Raw genomic sequence first — 19,354 nt, 5'->3', positions numbered from 1 at the left:
CTTGGGGGGTAGAATCGGAAATGTTAATTTCCCACTCGGTGAACCAACCACCATCAAATATTTACTTAATATACTCTAGATTTGGGAATAAACTTTATTGAAATATAACACATATACCGAGAAATACACAGATGGTAAGTGTGTAGCTTGTATATTTCCACAGCGTGAACAGCCCCATGCACCGTTTACCCAGGTCGAGAACACGACCAGCAACTTGGAAGCTCCCGTGCTCTGCAGTCACTAACAAAAATGACCTCGACTTCTGACAGCAGAGATGAGTTTTGCAAGATTCATCCATGTTGTTGCGTGTAGTTGTAATTCACTTATTCTTGTTGCTGTGGAATATCTCATTGTGGAGCGTACTTCCCGTTCCTCTGATGGACACGTGGGTCCCTCCCACCATCACATTGCTAGTCTCACTCACTTCTGCTTGGCAGTTGATGTTTCGTATGAAAGTTCATTTGCTTTGGAACTCATGCTCTTGGTTTCTGGACCCTTCGGCAGGTGTGAAAATCACTGGATGATTCTTGAGGTTTGAAAGTCTCTGCCACTGACTTAACTGCCTATTTGTTCTCCCCTAGTAACTCAAGTTTTCTGTTGCCTGTGCTCTCACCTTCTCTCTCTCTCTTTCTTTCTCTCTCTCTCTCCCCCTTGCCTTTGGTCTAGTCATCTTCTCCGCACAAGATGAAAGAATCCAGCCCGTTGAACAGTAGAAAAATTTGTGATAAAAGTCACTTTCAGGCCATTCACAGTGAATCTTCAGACACTTTTAGTGACCAGTCACCAACACTGGCCAAGGGGCCACTTCTGGAGCAGAGCCAGCCTCAGACAGAGATGCAGTTTGTGAATGAGGAAGACATCGGGGCCTTGGGGGCAGCAGCGCCACTGTGCCCTGCGGTCGAGGAGCTCAAGCCCCCCTCTGCTGGCGTAGTCCAGGCAGCGAGCAAGACGGATTCTCCTTCTAGGAAAAAAGGTAGGAAGGCTGGCGCTTCCTGGCTCGCTTTCTGTTCGGACTTTGCCCTCGCTCTACAAATTATAGGACCTTCTTTGAAAACATCCAAGAAAATCAAGGTAGAGACAGAACTGTGAGAACTGTCATGTTCAATCTGTGCTCTTTTGCTGAATGTATTAGTTACCAGAATTTACTCAGAAAATCAGACGTAAAAGGAGGCCTTGGGGATAATGTACTAAACCTCCTCATCTGACAGATCGGGGATGCCAGATCCAGCAGATACTGTAGCACCCCCACCCCACGAGTGTGACTTCTATAAAGTTGATTATTAGGCTAATCTTGGCTGCCTCTCCCCTTGCCCCAAGTTCTCTCTGGCCCATTACCCCATTTAAATACCATGTATCACTATTTCAAATGATCATTAGTTTTTTTTTTTTCCCCCAACTCCCCCTGCTAGAATATATGCTCTCTGAGATGAAGAATGTTTTTTGTCTGTTTTACCTTTTTATCCTCAGTGCTTAAAGTAGTGGTTGGCACACAGGTGCTCCGTGAGTGCTAGCTGAACACACACCTGGGTGCCTGTCAGTAGTGATGGTGTCAGTCCTAACCTCTCAGCTGGGCAGCTTTGTGCAGTTTTCTAGCGCTGTGTAAACCAATTACATCATTCCCTGCCCGACGGAAAAAGGAAGTTTGAAATCGTGGTGTCAGTATCTGACAGTGCACAATTGTGGGTGTCGTGCCTTGGAGTATCGATGGGGAAGTGCTTAATGAAAGCTTTCATCATTTAATAATAATAATATTAATAATAATGGTAATAGTATCAATATTGTGAGTGCTTGGGACACTTTAGTCACTTCACAGACAAGGAACTGAGGCTCAGCAAAGCTACAGCACTTGATCCGGGCCACACGGTGGCGAGTGGCACAGCCCGTCCGCAGACCTGGGCGGTCTGACCCCACGGCAATGCCGCACCGACCGCTGCTCACTGGTGCTTGGGAGCCAGTGTGCACACTGTGCTTAAATGCTGTTTCTGTAGATACAAGCCCGTGAGGTTGTTTGTGGAAGAGTGGTTTTCTGACTCGAGCCATTTACGATTTTAGATAAACGAAGCAGGCATCTTGGTGCTGACGGTGTCTACTTGGATGACCTCACGGATATGGATCCTGAAGTGGCAGCCCTGTATTTTCCCAAAAAGTAAACTTTCTTTTAATTCCTGATATCATTTTCTATAATCTGCACGTATTAATCTGTGTGAGCCCAGTTTTCACCTGTGTTTTGACTAGGAAGTATGTGAGAAGAAGGCAGATGACCTCACCTTCTACTGTGAAAAGCAGCCAAGCCCTCCGGGCTCTCTCTGTAGACACGTGCGCGGGCACGTGGCCCGTGCTCCCCCTTTCAGGCAGGGACGCAGGCGCGAGCCTCAGTGGCCCACAGCCCAAATGAGTGGCAGCTGCGCAGCCCTCCCCCCACCCCAGGAGAGAGTTCCTGTGGTCCTTGGGGACCCACCCTGGGTTCCCCTGCGATGTGACCGGGGCCAGCGCCGTGGGGGGCAGTGGCAGGGGGCCAGGCCTGGGGGACAGTTGCTTCCTCTCCAGTTTATTTCACCCCGGGGGCTGGGAGGCGAGACAACTCCTAAGGTAGTTCATTGCACTTCTCTGTCTTTGTCACGGTACTTTCATGACAAATCTCTGCTGCGATGAAATCCTGTGCTGCTCTGCGGCGTAGCAACAGTCTGGTATGGATGTAGGAACATCTTCTCTTTCCCTCTTGGCAGCGGAGACCCTCCTGGGCTCACAAAACACGCCAGCGACAATGGGGCCCGGTCTGCCAACCAGTCCCCGCAGTCCGTGGGCAGCTCGGGCATTGACAGCGGCGTGGAGAGCACGTCGGACGGCCTGAGGGACCTGCCGTCCATCGCCATCTCGCTGTGCGGGGGCCTCAGCGACAACCGGGAGATCACGAAAGGTACCGCGGCTGCGCGCGCCCTCTGGTGGCCGCCCATCGGAAGTTGCAGGGCCCAGGCTCTGAGATGAGGTCCCGTCACTGGTGGCTTTTCCCTGGGTGTGGATCCTGGTAGCACACACGACTCATTGTGCTCACGGCCCAGATGCTTCTGGCTTGCACTTGGCTGAGCTCAGGGTTCTGTGGGTTGCACGTGGCCATTCGTCAGGCGTGTTTGCAGAGCACTCTGTGTGTCTCCCGTGCCCTAGGCCGGCACTGCGGAGATGACCTCCAGGAGCCTGTGGTCTAGCGGGAATGTCAGTCTTGTTAAAGCAGAGTGCGTGGAGGTGTGGGGGGAACGCCCTGGGTCTGGGAGGAGGGGGCGAGGGCTGAGTTTGTCTGAGGAAGTCCGGGAAGGCTCCCCCCCTGGATTTGAAGGCTGCTGTCGGGTGGGTGTAGGTGATCAATTCAGAGCTTTTCCAGTGTGTCAGGACAGTTCCGTGGTGAGGTGTGCCCAGGACCCCCAGCTGATGCAGTCAGACGTTATCAGCTGCTGAACTCCAGAATGGACCTAGTTGCCCGGCCCCGCCCTCCCCACCATCTCCCACCACTTTCTCTTCTCCGTCCCCCCACGGCCTGTGTGTCTGGCAGGGAGTGGGGCCGAGGCCGCGTGCTTCTCTCCTCTGCCTCTTGGTCTCCTCCATGTTCCCTCCCCACCCAGGGTCGCCAGCCTGGACTCCTGTCTCCGTCCTGAAGTCCCTTCAGGGCTTTGTGAAGTTCTTCTCACACAAGACGGGGGCCTCTGTATTCTGGCACCTGCACCAGCCGGACCCTCACTCCATCGTGGGTGGGAACAGGGTGCTCACTGGGTCCAGCTGACTCCGTTCATTTCATCTCACAGCCTTGTCATCCTCACGGCCACCCTGGGAGGTGGATGCGGTTATTGTCCCTGAGCTACAGAGGAGGGGCTGAGGCTTGGGGAGATAAATCACTTGCCCAAGGTCACCTTGATCGCTGTGACTTAACCTGAGTAGCCTGGCTTCTGAGCCCCGCACAGCCCTTGCTCGGCCTCCACAGATGGGCGTGTGCGCTGCGTGTTCCACGTCCTGCCGCAGTGTCCGCCCCCACTGAGGGTGCACTCCTCCCCGGGGCTCGGTCCCACCCGCAGCCTCCCTTCATCTCTGCGCACACGCTGCCCCCCAAGCAAAATGAGGCTCCCTGTACAAATGCATTCGTACGTTTCGCAGGATTGTCCACACAGCTGGAATGCGTAAACTCCCAGAACACACTTGTGAATGACCGAATGAAAGATAGGCCTATACAATACACCCGTGTAACCAAAACCACTCTATTGAAATAAAAAAAATAAAATAAATGAAAAAAAGGGGAAAAAAGAAAACTAGGCCTAATTGTGAACTGAATTTTCTTTTTCTTTTTCCTTATCCGCTACAATTGCTGTCACAGATGCATTTTTGGAACAGGCTGTGTCCTATCAACAGTTTGTTGACAACCCTGCTATTATCGACGACCCCAATCTCGTGGTGAAGATTGGGAATAAGTAAGTACGTCTTGAAAGTCAATTTGGCAGTAGCATGGTACGGTTTCAGTTTCATTTTTTTAAATGCAGAGACCTAGACATTAGGCCTTAGAAATGCATAAAATAAAATCTTTGCTAAACTTCATGATTTTGTCTTCGCTGCTGGCAGAATTCTATGCCAGTAGAATGGGCAGCACAGCTGATAGGCTGGGTAACTGTCAGTCTTGTGGGGTTTTAATATTCATCTGCACTAGATTTGATAATTGAGACCAAGCACTCTGAGGTTGCAGGGCTTGGTCTGTGAGACTTAGGCCCTGCACAGCACATGGACGTAACAGCGTAACCTACATCTCCACCCCCTTTTTTTTTTTTTTTTTGTTGAGACAGAGTCTCACTTTGTTGCCCAGGCTAGAGTGAGTGCCGTGGCGTCAGCTTAGCTCACAGCAACCTCAGACTCCTCGGCTTAAGCGATCCTACTGCCTCAGCCTCCCGAGTAGCTGGGACTACAGGCATGCGCCACTATGCCCGGCTAATTTTTTCTATATAGATTTTTAGTTGTCCATATAATGTCTTTCTATTTTTAGTAGAGACGGGGTCTCGCTCAGGCTGGTCTCGAACTCCTGACCTTGAGCAATCCACCCGCCTCGGCCTCCCAGAGTGCTAGGATTACAGGCGTGAGCCACCGCGCCCGGCCTCCACCCCTTTTAAAAACTTTATTGTCTGAGGTCAAGAGATATGTGGGGTGTCTTTGCAGACTGTTAACAAACTTTCCTTCCTGAGTGGAAGCTGTGGATGCTTTAGATGTGAACTTGGGTTGTCTTGTCCTTGAGATGTGGCAGGACGTGCCACAGGCCCGTTGTGGTTTGGTGCAGCGACCACACAGTGGAGTCTGGGCTGCAGCAAAGCTAGTGGCCAGAGTGTCCCGGCATGTCCAGCTGTCCGTCCTCCTGGCACGACTGCTGCCGGGCCCCTCACTGTGGCCACTGGGCTTAGACGGAGGTGCGTGGGGGATGTAGCAACAGTATTGAGCTCTCTAAGGGCCTTGCTGGGGTTCCAGAGCTTTCCATGACTGTTTTGCATGATATTAGAAAAGTTTTTAGTCTGAGATTTGGTCTTTTGACATCTGTTTCGTTGTTTCATGTTAGATATTATAACTGGACAACGGCAGCACCTCTGCTCCTGGCAATGCAGGCCTTCCAGAAACCTCTGCCAAAGGTGAGCTTTAACATGAGGAAGAAAAGGGGACACTAGGCATGATGGGTAGCTTAAGCTGGGTGGTTGGCATTTAACTTTTATTTTAAAAACCACAAAGTCAATTACGTCATACTCTTTGGAAGTTCATGAGCAGACAGATGTGTTAGGAGTTTGAGATCTTTTTCTCTCGCACCTTGAATATCCTTCCCCCTCCTCTGTATCAAGGCAAAATCCCCCAATTATGGCATCACAGACCAAGAATCCGTTTGCCAGCCCTTGGCGTGCTAGGGACACAGGTGGGGGCAGAGCAGATGGGTGTCGGGGTGTCGGAGCCCAGTGAGGATGAAGGGTGGAGAGCATTGCCGTTGAAGCGTTGGAGCAGGCGCTGGGGCTGGGTGCAGGGAGGTCCGACACACATCAGATGCCAGCGCTAGCCACGGGCATTGCTCAGCCAAGAAGCCAGCCCCGTGCCTGATCCTCTGAGGCAGGAGCCCCAACGGGGAATGGTCAGTGTGTCGTCTGCAGGGGAGAGTAGGTGAGTGGCTGCAAGGAAGAGTTAGGAGGGCAGGTGCGCAACCTGCCAGCCCAGTGTGTCATCTCCTCCCGAACAGTTCACTGGACGGTCGGCCAGGAATTGTTTATTGTTTTAATGTTGTATCTTCCTACCAGATTATACATTCTTTTTGCTGCAGAGATTCTGTCTTAGACTTTTTTATATTCTTTGTACACTTAGCAAGTGCTTTGTACTGCTTAGGATGTTGTAGTCCATCAGACAGTTCTAATGTCTGGGATTCTTTTTTATTGGAGAGAGAGTCTCTGTCACCCTGGCTAGAGTGCAGTGGCATCATCATAGCTCACTGCAACCTCTAACTCCTAGGCCCAAGTGATCCTCCTGCCTCAGCTTCCCGAGTGGCTGGGATTACAGGCACGCACCACCGTGCGCAGCTGATTTTTCTATTTTTAGCAGAGATGGGGTCTCGCTCTTGCTCAGGCTGGTCTCGACCTCCTGAGCTCAAGTGATCCTCCCGCCTTGACTTCCCAGAGTGCTAGGATTACCATCGGGAGCCACCGCACCTGAGCTAATGCCTGAGATTCTTGAAGGTCAATCTGACTTTGTTGAGTCTCCACCTGCCCCTGGACTGGGCTGAGGGCATGTTCTCCAGAGTGGTTTTTATTCTGTCCCTGCCCTGGCATCCATGGCCCAGGACAAATTTTTATGTTACGTTTTTCAATGTTTACAAGTCAGTAGGAAAAAAAAAAAAAAAAAGACCGATGCGATGGAAATATAGTTAAAGGTTTTATTCACAGAAAAAGAAATATACGTGGCTTTGAAACTTAGGAGAAATTAGTTCTTGTGATATGCATGCCAAATCTTTTTACAGGTTTAGTCATTTTTGACTCTACTTACAGCATTTCTCTAATAAAAAATAGTTTTTATATGTAGAATTTGTCAGTCTTGTCTTTTATGACTTGGGTTTTGTGTCACACTTAGGGTGGCCCTGCTTCTCTGTTTTCAAAATTCGTGAAAATATGTCCTGCATTTTCTTCTCATGCTTTCTTTCATTTTAAACCTTTGGTCTGTCTAGATTTTATTTTGAGAGTAATAAGGGAGGTATCAGGAGCCAGAGCAGTTTTTCCCAGCTAGTTAGTTATTGAGTTCATTAGGATGTTTTTGGTTTTAGGAAACAGGATGACTAAAAGTGGCTTAAATAATAAGGGGTTTATGATCTCACCTGATAATGATTGTAGAGGTTGGTCGTTAATTTGGGTTAGCTTCTCGGTGAATTTCGTGGGTTTTTCTTTATGGCTACAAGATGCCTGCCCATCATTTCCTCATACGACCACATCCAACACAGGAAGGGTGGGGACACGCGATCACCTCTAAACTCACTGTCGGCAGAACAGCGGGATGACTATGAATGGCTTAGACCAATCGAGGTTCACCCTCTGGAGTTGCACCTGCCTTCGCCGAACACACTGCCGCCTGATTCTCGAACTCAGTTTGGGATCTGTCGGCGAGAAAGACCAGGGGGGCAGGTGGGCAACCAACAGGATCCGGCTTCGCTGCTTAATTATCCCAACACCATTTATTAAAGAACACTTTTCCCACTGGTGGGCAGTTACAACTTTACCCTCTGGGAAATTTCTCTGCGAATTTAGATTTATTTCTGAACTTTTGTCCTCTGTTCCTGCAATACGTTTACTCATGTACCAGGACTGTATTCTTATGGTTACCGTAGCTTTTAAATCTATTTTAATATCTGGCAGAGCTTGTGTGGACTTATTACTGTTCTGCCTGAGAATTGTCTTGGCTATTTTTGTTTGTTTGTTATCCAAATGAACTTTAGAAAGAGTTTATCCAGGTCTGAAAATAATCCTCTTTGTTTTTTTCTTTCTTCTTCCGTCTCTCTCTCTCTCTCTCTCTCTCTTTTAAATCAGGGTTTTGTTGCATTTATGAGTGGATTTAGGGGAATAGGGCAGTTGACATCTTTGTGAAATGTCCTATTCACGGACAGGGCATCAGTGGTTTGCATTTGTACTCAGGTTCTTTTGTGTCAGATAGGGGTCTTTTAAGCTAAATAGTGAATTATTTATCTGTCCACTTACCTGTACCCTGTTGAGTTAAAGGACTTAACTCTTTCTTTCATTAGTAGCTGAGGTGGGTCACCACTTGAAAGTTGTCTAAACTGACGAAGGGATGTTAGGTAACATTCACTGTGGTCCTAGAATTAGCTTCGAGATAGATACTTTGTTCTTTGGAAGTACTTAGTAAATTAATTCATATTTAATCTCCCTCATCAACTTTCATTCACTTAGGATAAAAGTATGAATTTTATTTTTAATACTTGAGATTTTAAGTGAAATGCATCTATTGATGTCAAAATTTGGAATTTACACTTACTAAAAAATTCTGTGTATTTTACCTTTTGTTGAAAACTGTTTTATCCTAAAAAATTCTGTGTATTTTACCTTTTGTTGAAAACTGTTTTATCCTATGCTTTATATTAATCATTTCATATTTTATTTTATAATCATCATATTGAGGGTAACAGTATCTTAACCAGTTAGCCACTTTAATTTGGAAACTTCTGGTCTTACTAATCACTAATGATTTTTAATGCTTTCTTTTTTTGTTGTTGTTATTGTTGTGTTGTATTTTATTTGTTGTTTGTTTTTTCCTTTAACACCTTCTCAAGTCTTCATGCTTAAGTTATCTTAATGTAATTTTGGACGCCATTAGGTTTTGCTTCTCTAAAATTTTTAATCCACAAACAGTATGTTCTGTTTTCTCTGATTTTTTTTTTTTAATCTTACTTTAATTTGCATGTATGTTTCTTTTGGTTTGAATGTGCTAAGTTGATCTTTTTTTGGTTCCATTATTTATGTTACCATCCATTTAAAACAGGCCACTGTGGAATCTATCATGAGGGATAAGATGCCCAAAAAGGGAGGAAGATGGTGGTTTTCATGGAGGGGAAGAAACACCACGATCAAAGAGGTAAGCACAGAAAACAGAAGCCTGCACTCAGCTCAGTGGGTTTGGTATCGTGTAGTGAAGTTAATTTTCGTGTACGTGTATCTGAGAAATAAGCGTGACTTTCCATGAACCAGCTCTGCCACAAAGCGGGGTGCTCCTCCACGGGATGCGGGGCGGGCAGAGAGGAAAGGAGAGGCGTGTGTAGAGTGGGGTGCACCTCTGGGCTCTGCTCCCTGTTAGTCAAGTCACCCCCCTCCATAGCAGCCCTCTTCATCTGCAAAAAGAAGGGATTCAACCTGGTCATTTAAACATGAAATATCTTCCTTCTGCTTGTGAGGACAGTTCTAACGAGGTGTACTTAGGGCGCAGACCAATTCTCACTAGTCATTTCATTGAAACGCAGAGTCAGTTGTGGCTGTGGCTTCCAGCTCTGCAAGTGCCTGGGGTGTTTTTCAGATCTTCGCTGACCTCTCTCCACCTGTCTTCGCTTGGCTTTGGGCCACTGCGTTTGCCCGGCTCTCCTCCTCCCCGCTCCCCGCTAGCTGCCCCCTGGCTGAGCCCCCGTCAGGGCGTCCTCAAGGGTCGGCTTCTCTTCTGCTTTTACTCCTTGGTCTTCCCTTGGGCCCATGTGGATGAGTCCGTTTTCATTTCCAGACATTTCTTTCTGCTCCACCATTTACCAAATAGCCAACCAAGTAGACGTCTCCCTGAGGCTGCTTCAAGCGTTTCAGACTCCTCGTTTCTAAACTGGACTCATGGTGTTCTCGAGAGCTCTTCCATCACTGAAACCACAGTCAGAAAGTGGCTCCACTGTCCATCCATAGTGCACGTACTTCCTTCTTCCTCACTGCTCACTCCGAGTCCTGTCTGTTTCCCACCTTAATATTTCTCACATTTATCCATTTCTCCAGCTCCACTCCACAACTCCAAGCTATAGTCATCCCTCCCAGAGTTGCTTCCACGTGGTCTGTTTATACCCATCCTTGCCTTCTCTTCTGCATTCGCTGCACTGTCGTTGGATGGTCTCTTTAGGGTACCAGCTTTTACAGTGAAGCCCAGCGAGTGTCCTTACCACGGTCTACAGCACTCGTGTGCTCTCGGCGCTGCCTGCCTCTTTAGCCTCGTCTTTGCCACCCTCCGCCTTCCCTCTGTGCTTTTGCTTGGCTGACTGAAAGTACATTCTACCCCAGGACCTTTGCACATGTTATTTCTTTGCCTGGTGTTCTTAGGCCTCCTCTTCCTGCCTTCACTTGGTTAACTAACAGCTCAGTCCTTTCACCACAGATTAGCCTGGTCTGCTATTCTCTGCCTGTGAACTTTTCCTTCATAAATTTCATCAGAGTTTATGATTATATACTTATTAGTGTGACTATTTGATTAACAGCTCTCTTCCCCTCCAGACCCTAAACTCTATGAAGGCAGAGGCCATATATGTGGCTTTGATTCTTTTGATGTTCCTGGTGCCCATATTGGACCCAGAGTAGCCGTTTGGCAAATATTTATTGAGGGAATAGTGATTACTTCTGTAATATAGTATGAAGAAACCACAAGGAAAAAAGTCAAGTTGTTTATTTTCATAGTAAAAGAAACCCCAGTTAAGGGGAAGAGTTTGCTGGAAGATTTTAATCAAGGTATAATTGTTCTTTGACATTTTCTGTTAGCATATCTGAGTTTTATTGATCTGTTTTATTGATCTTTAAGGGGTATAAATAAGTTAAAGCAAACATATATGCTCTACTTAAGGGGGCTTAAAGCATAAAGGACCTTTGTAGTTTTCTTAATAAAGAGCAGAATGTTGTAGAATTTAAGGTAGAAATATACTTCAAAGACTTCCTTGTAGAGTATCCAAATTCTCATCAGTTTGAATTAAAGGGAATGCCAATATAAAGTAAGGAGCATTTATGAAGTTAAATATTTCTCAGAAAACCTGAAATGTATTTATTTCAGATAGATGCATATTTTTGAACTAGCCAAATTAAAATTTGCTAGCAGTGGTGGCGAAGTCATGTGACTCAATAAATAGATTAAAAATAACTGGGTGTGTTATATCAAATATTTATTTGCTTATGAAAACACCGTTTGAAACCAGTTTGTACTACTCGTATGTTAAGACAGTCACCCTGTTATGTCGTGTATGTTGCTCATTTTCTTTATTAGGGAAGTGATCAGATGACCACAGATCCGAGATTTTGTTGTTTACCCTGTGCCTTTGGCGTTTGTCCTCTTGTGTCTTCCCGGAGCCTGTGGGGTCAGTGCCCGTCTCCTCCCCGCTCCGCCCGCCGTGTGCCAGGCTCTGTGTTCCAGACACAGTATCACCTTTAATCCCCACAGCAGTGTGAGGAGGTGGCGAACACCCCCCTGTTTCACAGATGAGGAAGTGAAACTCCGAACGTGTAAATGACTCTCGCGGAAGTTCGTAAGCCAGGGAAGCAGGACCGGGCCCAGGTGTTCTCTTAGAAATGCAAGGTTCTCTTCAATATCAAAGATGCATCTTCTATTATGAATATGCGGTATTGAGAAAGAGAAAACTATGTCCACATTTTCCCCAAGCAAAATATGGTGTGAAAATATTTTCAAGCATTTCTATCAGCAATTACTAGAAAATATTTTGAAAGCCCTCAGAAAATATTTTGCAGCCCTTGGTAAAGCATTTGCATAAGCTACAGTGGTGATGAAGTTTGGTTTGGTGCCACAAACACTTGTGGATAACAGATTCATTTGTGTCAAATACATTTCTTGGCTTAATTGTATACTTCTAAGTGAAGGAATAACCGGGACCTGACGAAACAGACACCCCCCAGGGCCACCCAGGGCCTCCCAGGGCCCTTTCTGGGTGCGTGTCACTGGGGAAGGGTCCACTTTTAGGGTGCCTGCCCTGGGCCTTAGGGGAGCTCATTGGAGCACGTGAGCTGTGGTGTAAGCTCCTTCTCTGTGGTGCGTCCATGACCCTCTTCTTTTCTCCTCTCCAGGAAAGCAAGCCGGAGCAGTGCTTGGCGGGCAAGGGCCTCAGCACTGGAGAACAGCCGTCCCCACTGAGCATGGCCACCAGGTATGGCGCAAGTCTTCCTGGGATGCTGCAGCCCCCCTCCATGTCCAGGGCGATGGCACCTGCCGGTTGGATGCTGGCAGGGTTTCAGCTCTGGCCCTGGGACTCACTCAGTGGCCTGGAGCAGTTTGTGTAGCTTGGTTTTCCCATTAGCCAAATGGAGTGAGTCACTCCCTTCAATAGCTAACGTACAAGGTAAACGTGAGCCTTAAATAGGTGCTGTAACTAGAGCAGTTCTCCAGGGCCTGGCATATGCCAGCCCTCCACGCACAGATGAGCATGATGAGGATGATGATGATGAAGATCCTAGTAATAAACAACAGCATTAATAACAACGTGAAAATAAGTTTTCCTTCTTAAGAAACTTGCCTTTCTCTACAGTTTAAATATTTGGTGGGGCTTACGTTGGTACTTTTCTAAATACTGATATGGATTCATGGAACTTGGCACAGGAGAGGTTGGATTTGATAATACTGGTCGGTATTGGTGGTGTTTTGTCTTCAGGTTAATCTCTTTGTACGAGCTTAGTGGTGACTCTGCTCCGAGGACAGTACCCAGGATTGCAATCCTGTCCTGCTCCGAGGACAGTACCCTTCCCCACTAATTATCGTACCGCATGTCGGCACTGAACGGCCTGTGTGCTGATAACATCTTTCACATGTAACCTCACTCTTACAGTATTCCTGTGCTTAAGAAACCCAGGATTGCATTTCTTAGCGGACAGAAAGTGTCAGCAGATTCATTGAGGGCCAGACCCATATCTCGGTCATTTTTGTACCTTGGAGGCCGAGCCAGTGCCCAGCACAGAGTAGGCGTCTCATAAATGTTGCTGAACTATTGCCAAACTGCTGAGATTTTCCTCGCGTGTTGTTGACTTACAGGAGGGGCAGGCGTGGACTTCCGGTCCTCTGCCTCCTGGCCATGGCTCTGTGTCCTAAGTTATTTTGTTTCTAGAATTCTTTGTTGGAAATAGACACTCAGGAGGTGGCAAGCAGGCAACAGTCTGATTTCTCTGTTGTGCTCTGTGGCGAGGATGGGGTGGGGACGAGTGTGCAGGGCCTGCTGTGATCATTTTTGAAAGTGACTCTAAGTGGACTGGGTCATTTTTGGCCGGGAGGTTCTGGAAGTGAAACCTTGCTGTTGTCCTCGGTGACACTGCAGGCAGTGCCACTGGCTTCCCCGGTGCTGCCGTGCGCTCTCCTGTGCTCACAGCCGCGCAAGGGCGGGAAGGTACCGCATGCTGCAGGTTTGGTGTTCCCGTCCCGTTCCTCACCCCGTCTCTGCTTCCTTCTCCGGGGACAGTCGCTCAGGCACCATTACTTGGGTCCTTTCCCAGTGGGGAATTTTGAGTTTGGCTGCGAGTGAGCTTGGAGGGGAGGAAGCAGGTGTGTTCCGAGTGGAGCACGGGCTGGGAACGTGCTGTCCTTTGAAGGGATACAGAAAGCAGCCAGCACAGAAGCCGGTAGTTTCTGAATGCGTGGCGCTTTAGTCCCATTAGCGGGAGGCAGCAAGCTGTATCGGGATCATGAGACTGTGGAGGCGGGCAGATCTGGTTCGGATTCCCTGCTTTGCCACTTAGTGATCATTCGACCTCCGGAAAACTACCTGACACATCTGAGCAAAGTCGCAGCACGAGGTGAATGCCCAGCCAGGCCAGGAGGGGCCGCTCCTGGAGCCCGTGCAGGGGATGCTCGACCCCAAGGCAGGGCACAAGAGCGAAGACGCAAAACCCTATGCCCTAAGCAATTTCAACCAATTTAAGCAGCACTAGAAATGCCCTGATTTCCTGAATGCATTTTAAGAACCTTCTCTGTCTTAGCAATAATTTCTAAACATAGGAGGTAGCACAGTGCAGGATTTAAGAGCAGGGACTCTGTCAGACAGCCCTCTGTGTGATCTTTGGCAAATTATTCCAGCTGTCTGTGTCTCCATCTGTGAAATGGGGATTAGAATAACACCAACACCACAGACTCCATCTCATTTAATCCTCAGGGCAGCTTCATGAGCAAGGTGATTCAGAGTGCGAAGACCAACACGGCCACGCTGGAGGTCAGTGCCTGCAGGCGACTGTAGGGGAACAGTCAGGAGGGTGGCCTGTAGCCACCTGGAGGACACGTTTAGTCCTGGGCCATACAGTTTTAAATATTTTAAAATATACTTCATGGGCTGACTGCTGGGTGTCTGCCAAGTCCATCCTGCCGCATTGCCAGTCTTAGACCCAGGGGGAGGTGGGCCCGGGGGCCAGAGAGCCAGGTTCACAAGGGACAGAGGATGACAGACACTGGGAGAGGGTCACATGTAGAGGCGTGATGCCGTCACTGGTGTCCCGTGACGTTATTCTTACCCCTCCGAGCTGCAGCAGGGAGGCCCCAGGGAGAGAGGAGGAGGAAGTCTGTAAGCTCTTCCTGAGTTGGAACATCAGCCCCTGCTGCTAACTTGCAGCGTTATGGATCTTCTTACTGTCTGATCCCATCATACTCCAGTATTGGCAAAAAATGCTTTTCCGAGTTAAATAGAAACAGCTGGACTATTGGCCATTCTGAAGTAGTCGTACCATGCTTCCTTATCAAACCTGAAAAATTAAGAATTGTGAAAAGGCACAGTTCCTTGTGAAAAGGAATTGAGATTTTGAAAAGAATTGATATGAAGTTCTCTTGAGAAATGTAAATCTTTTAATTTATGCTGGCATCTTAGACTTTTATCCTCTTTATTAGAGTCATGCAGTTGACTTGAAAAAAGGGTGTCAGAATGTTTTTCCTAATTGACAGACTTGATTGACAGCACAGTCCCCGAAGTCCCATAATTGAGCAAACAGCTTGTCACCATACAAATAATTAAAATACCCTTTGAAAAATGCACACTGTGACAAGTGCTGACTTCAGTGTTGTTCACAGCTACTCATCTGAACGCAGATTTTCAAATGACACGAGCCCTTTGTTTTGCTGCCTCCTGCAGACACTGTAAAGCAAGCGCATTTAATGAGCCATTGTCGGGGGGGCGGGCGGGGCCCGAGAGTGGGAGGCACTTTGTTCTGCGCAGGCCGCAGGGTCAGGGAGGTGGCTGCCGCAGAAGACCATTTACTGGCCCTAAGTGACACGACCGACAGCCAACTGCACGGCTCCCATTTTAGCCTTGGTATCTGTGTTTTCCTTTCTGCGTTCCTTCAAACATGGCATGCTGCACGAATTTAGTTTTGTTTTTTTTCTTTAAAGCGGCAGATGGAAATACCAGCTATTCTGCCTTACGTCCTTATCCTGCCGGCAGAGGTTCACATCAATCTGTTGTCACCAAGAGCTCTGGTTCACATTTGGTTCTCATTTCGCTCCAAACTGTTTGGTTGGAACGTAAACATTTTCCTATGCAAGGGGGGGCCCGTAGCCTCACTCTCCCCCTGCCCGACACGGAGATCTCCCCCTGCCCACCGCGACCCCGGCTCTGGCAGCTCCAGGCCCACGTCTGCTCTGTCTGAAAACCTCTGCGTCGTTGGTTCAGAAGAACCGGTGTTGTTCATGGCATCTGCAGGTGTTGGAACTGGAAGGGACTTCTGTTGGAATGTGCCATTTTACAGACGAGCTGCTGGAGGCCGACAGAGGAATTACCTGGTTTGAGGCCCTACCTGGGATTCATGCCTCCCAGTCCAGGTCTTTCCAGGCGGTTACCTGCGTGCAGCCTGAAGTTTTTGGTGGGCGGGAAGCAATTTGTTCCTTTGCATTTTCCGATGAGGAAACCAGGGCTGAAAGACAAAGATGTGATTTGTCCAAGGTAATACAGCGTGAAGTCACTACGGGCTCGAAACCTGGATTTTTCAGATTCTACCCACTGTGCCATCTCCACTCTAGGTACAATGACCCCCTAATGTCATGCTTTTGTTCCATCTGGGCATAGCTTAGCCTTGCCACCGGTGGACCAGAACTCTAACCTGTGCTCTGCCCTTCTCCTTCAGTACAGTCTCTTTCCTGTGGCTTGTTCACCAGGGCTGTGTCCCAGTGTCCCCAAATCTGTATCTCCAGCCCAGGTTGCTGTGTTGTGATGGTTTAGACCAAAGCCCCCTGAGGGTAGAGACCAGGTTGTTTGCTGTGTCATCAGCGCCTGGCACCATGCGCATAAGTGTTGGTTGAATGAGCCCCAGGCCACTAGCCCGGAGCCCTTCTCCTGGCCTTCCCCTGGGGCCTGGGGAGCAGGTGCTTAGGGAAGGACTGACCTTTCTAGACTGGAAGGGCCAGGTCTCCACACAAGACAGTAGAAATGACACAGAAGTGGGGGTGCATGTGACAGTGTCCTCCCCAGTACTGGGCAGTAATGCGTTGCAGGAATCACTCTGGAATGAACACGTGTGGGGTCGGAAGGCAGCAGGTTGCACAGGAGATCTTATGGGAGGGAGGTGGGGACGACAGGAGGCTGGAGGAGGAGAGGATGTGAGGGCTCACCGAGATGAGACGCACATTGGTGTGGTTTCTGTTGCGAAATGTCTATTCAGATCCTTTGCTCACTTTTTAATGGGATTGTTTTTCTGCTGTTAAGTTGTTTGAGTTCCTTGTGTATTCTGGATATGAGTCCCTTGTCGGATGAATACTTTACAGATATTTTCTCCTATTCAACAGGTTGTCCCTTTACTCTGTCGATTGTTTCGTTTGCTGTTTGCTATAGTTTCTTTTGCTCAACATCACTAATCATCAGGGAAATACAAATTAAAACTACAGTGAGATTATCATCTCACCCCAGTTAGAATGGCTACTATCAAAAAGACAAAAAAATAACAAATGCTGGCAAGGATGCGGAGAAGAGGGAAATACACTGTTGGTGGATATAATACAGCCACAGAACAAATCAGTATGGTCATATCTCAAGAAGCTACGTATAGAACTACCATGCAGTCCAGGAATCCCACGACTGGGTATTTATCCAAAGGAAAGGAATCTGTATATGAAAGGGATGCCTGCACTCCCATGTTTATTGCAGCACCGTGCACAGTAGCCAAGCTGTGGCTAAGTGTCCATCAGTGGATGAATGGATAAAGAAAACGTGGTACATATATACAATGGAATATTATTCAGCCATAAAAAGAATGAAATTATGTCATTTGCAGCAACATGGATGGAACTGGAGGCCGTTATGTTTAGTGGAACAGGCCAGGCACAGAAAGGCAAATATCGCATGTTCTCACACTTATGTGGGAGCTAAAGAGGTTGATCCGATGGAGGCAGAGAATAGAATTGTGGTTACCAGAGGCCATAGCAATAAGCATTTTTAAAAAGAGTTTAAAAAAAGATGAGATGAGCTCTGTTATGTGCTAATCTTGCCCAGTGGGATGTGCTGAGCCTCAGGCTTTGCAGGAAGGTGAAGCGCCCGAGAGCTTGGGGCGCACCTGCTTTCGGGGCCACTTGGCCTTTCCGCTCAGTCTGAGACACGTATTAAGCACATCCTGCAGTATTAAGGCATTTTCAAAGGTAATGATTGTGGAAAGCAGAGCTAATACTAGCAGGTTGGGGATTATGTCACAGCAGGATTTTCCTCCAGGGAACTGCTAAATTACTGGGATGCTTTCTGTGAGCTATTTAAAGAAGATGAGCCTGATTCCCACCCTGTACCTCCAGCACCCCACCAAACAGAAAAATCTAGAGGAGTTAGGGGCATTGGCCTATGGATTCTGCACAGACAAATAAGTTGTTTTTGTTGCTCACGTGATAACATGAGTAGGGATTGTGGAGTGGAGAATTGGTGAGTCTTCCTAGTTCTCACTGGTATTTGTTGAAGTCCTCCAGGTGCCCTCCTTGCTGGGAGTTGTGTATCTGGAGATGAATATGCAGGGAACTGGCTGATGAGCGTGGCCTGCAGTCTCAGATGGGAAGAGAAGAGAAGCAGAGAAGAGAACGTTAGTGTCTTCCTAGGCCAGGAGGGAGTTTAACCCTAATTGTCATGAATAGGAACCTGTGGGCTTAAAACAGAGCGATGGTGGCTGGTGACTGGGCAAGTGAATGAGGAGAGGCAGCCCCTGCATGAATAATGCACGAGATGTATGGAGGGGGCTGTAGGGAGAGTCCATTGATAAATCCAATGCCATGTGGTGAATGACCACCCAGAAGACGGTGCTCAGGAGAGACCTGATTGACTTAGTCATTGATTCAGGGCTAATGCATTTTTAATGGCCACGCAGATGCATTTTCTAATTGGTGGTGACATCACTGTGTTCCAGAATAAAGCATGAGTCATCCTCCAGCGACGAGGAGCACGCAGCTGCCAAGCCGTCCAGCGCAAGCCACCTCCCTCTTTTGTCTAACGTCAGCTACAAAAAGACTCTGCGGCTCACTTCAGAGCAGCTGGTGAGCCTCTCGTTCTCACGTGGTCGTGGTTGTGCTCGTCAGTCCTCTCGGCATCCGGGGGTCCTGCAGAGCCGCAGGGGTGCGCGTTGTGGCCGGGTGTTCCCAGCACTTTCCTCCCAGCGTGCCCGCTGCCCTGCAGCCTGCCCCGTGTTTCCAGCTGACTCCAGCACCCTGCCTGGCGGGCACCTCAGTAGCATTTCCTCTCCCGTCTTCCCCTTGTTCTAACCCAGCCCCGGAGGCTCTTGTTCTCGAGTGTGGGGAGGAGGCAGCCTGACTATCTCATTGATTCTGAGCTATCGATGACCCATAGACTCTAAAATCTCTCAAGGGGGATTTCGCTTTAAGAGGAATGTTTGTTAACACAAATGCATCTCTTTAAATTGGTGGAAATCAAGCAGTTGTGATAGAATTTAGAGAATTTCAGGTAGCAAGGAGCATCATCTGGTTACAGTGCCCTTGTGTGCACGTGTAGGACCAGTTTGAATCAAAAGCCCCTTCTTTCATGTTAAACTATTTTCCACCACCAGTGAGCAAATACCTGTTTTTTTTGTTGTTTTTTTTTTGTGAATAAAGTCTTTTGCATGTGTTCTAAGAGTTAGTGAGGAGTCTGACTTCGTTGTGATGGTGCTTAATGGGAAAAGGTAAGGAACAGACCCAGACACCCACTTAGGCCACGTGTGGGACCCTGCACCCCGGGAGTCGGTGTGACACACGGCTCCTGCCAGTGACATAGGGGGACCCTGGAGTCAGCAGTCTGCGGTCTGTGCAGCGAGCTGGCCCACATCAGAGGGGCCTGGCAGAGAGGCCCAGAACTGCCAAAAGGTAAATTTGCTTTCTGAACTTGGTGCAATTTCCTTGGCCCTTACACTATATTCTTCTGGATTTG

General features: G+C 48.1%; 1 protein-coding gene across 3 annotated transcripts in view; it reads left to right on the top strand.

Annotated features, from left to right (window-relative positions):
- The window catches only part of LPIN1 (lipin 1), a 70,698-nt gene that overhangs the window by 29,638 nt on the left and 21,706 nt on the right, over nt 1-19,354 (top strand). For all 3 annotated transcript variants that reach the window (XM_069495151.1, XM_069495150.1, XM_069495152.1), the window contains 8 exons: nt 667-973; nt 2,053-2,146; nt 2,727-2,917; nt 4,358-4,451; nt 5,576-5,645; nt 9,031-9,123; nt 12,072-12,151; nt 18,342-18,468. In XM_069495151.1, the coding sequence (XP_069351252.1) occupies nt 667-973; nt 2,053-2,146; nt 2,727-2,917; nt 4,358-4,451; nt 5,576-5,645; nt 9,031-9,123; nt 12,072-12,151; nt 18,342-18,468 (1,056 nt within the window). The remainder of the gene's footprint in view (nt 1-666; nt 974-2,052; nt 2,147-2,726; nt 2,918-4,357; nt 4,452-5,575; nt 5,646-9,030; nt 9,124-12,071; nt 12,152-18,341; nt 18,469-19,354) is intronic.

This window comes from Eulemur rufifrons, chromosome 19, assembly GCF_041146395.1.
Source record: "Eulemur rufifrons isolate Redbay chromosome 19, OSU_ERuf_1, whole genome shotgun sequence".
Classification (NCBI taxonomy): Eukaryota; Metazoa; Chordata; class Mammalia; order Primates; family Lemuridae; genus Eulemur; species Eulemur rufifrons.
Note: the sequence above shows the minus strand (reverse complement) of the source record. Positions and strands in the feature narration are given on the sequence as shown.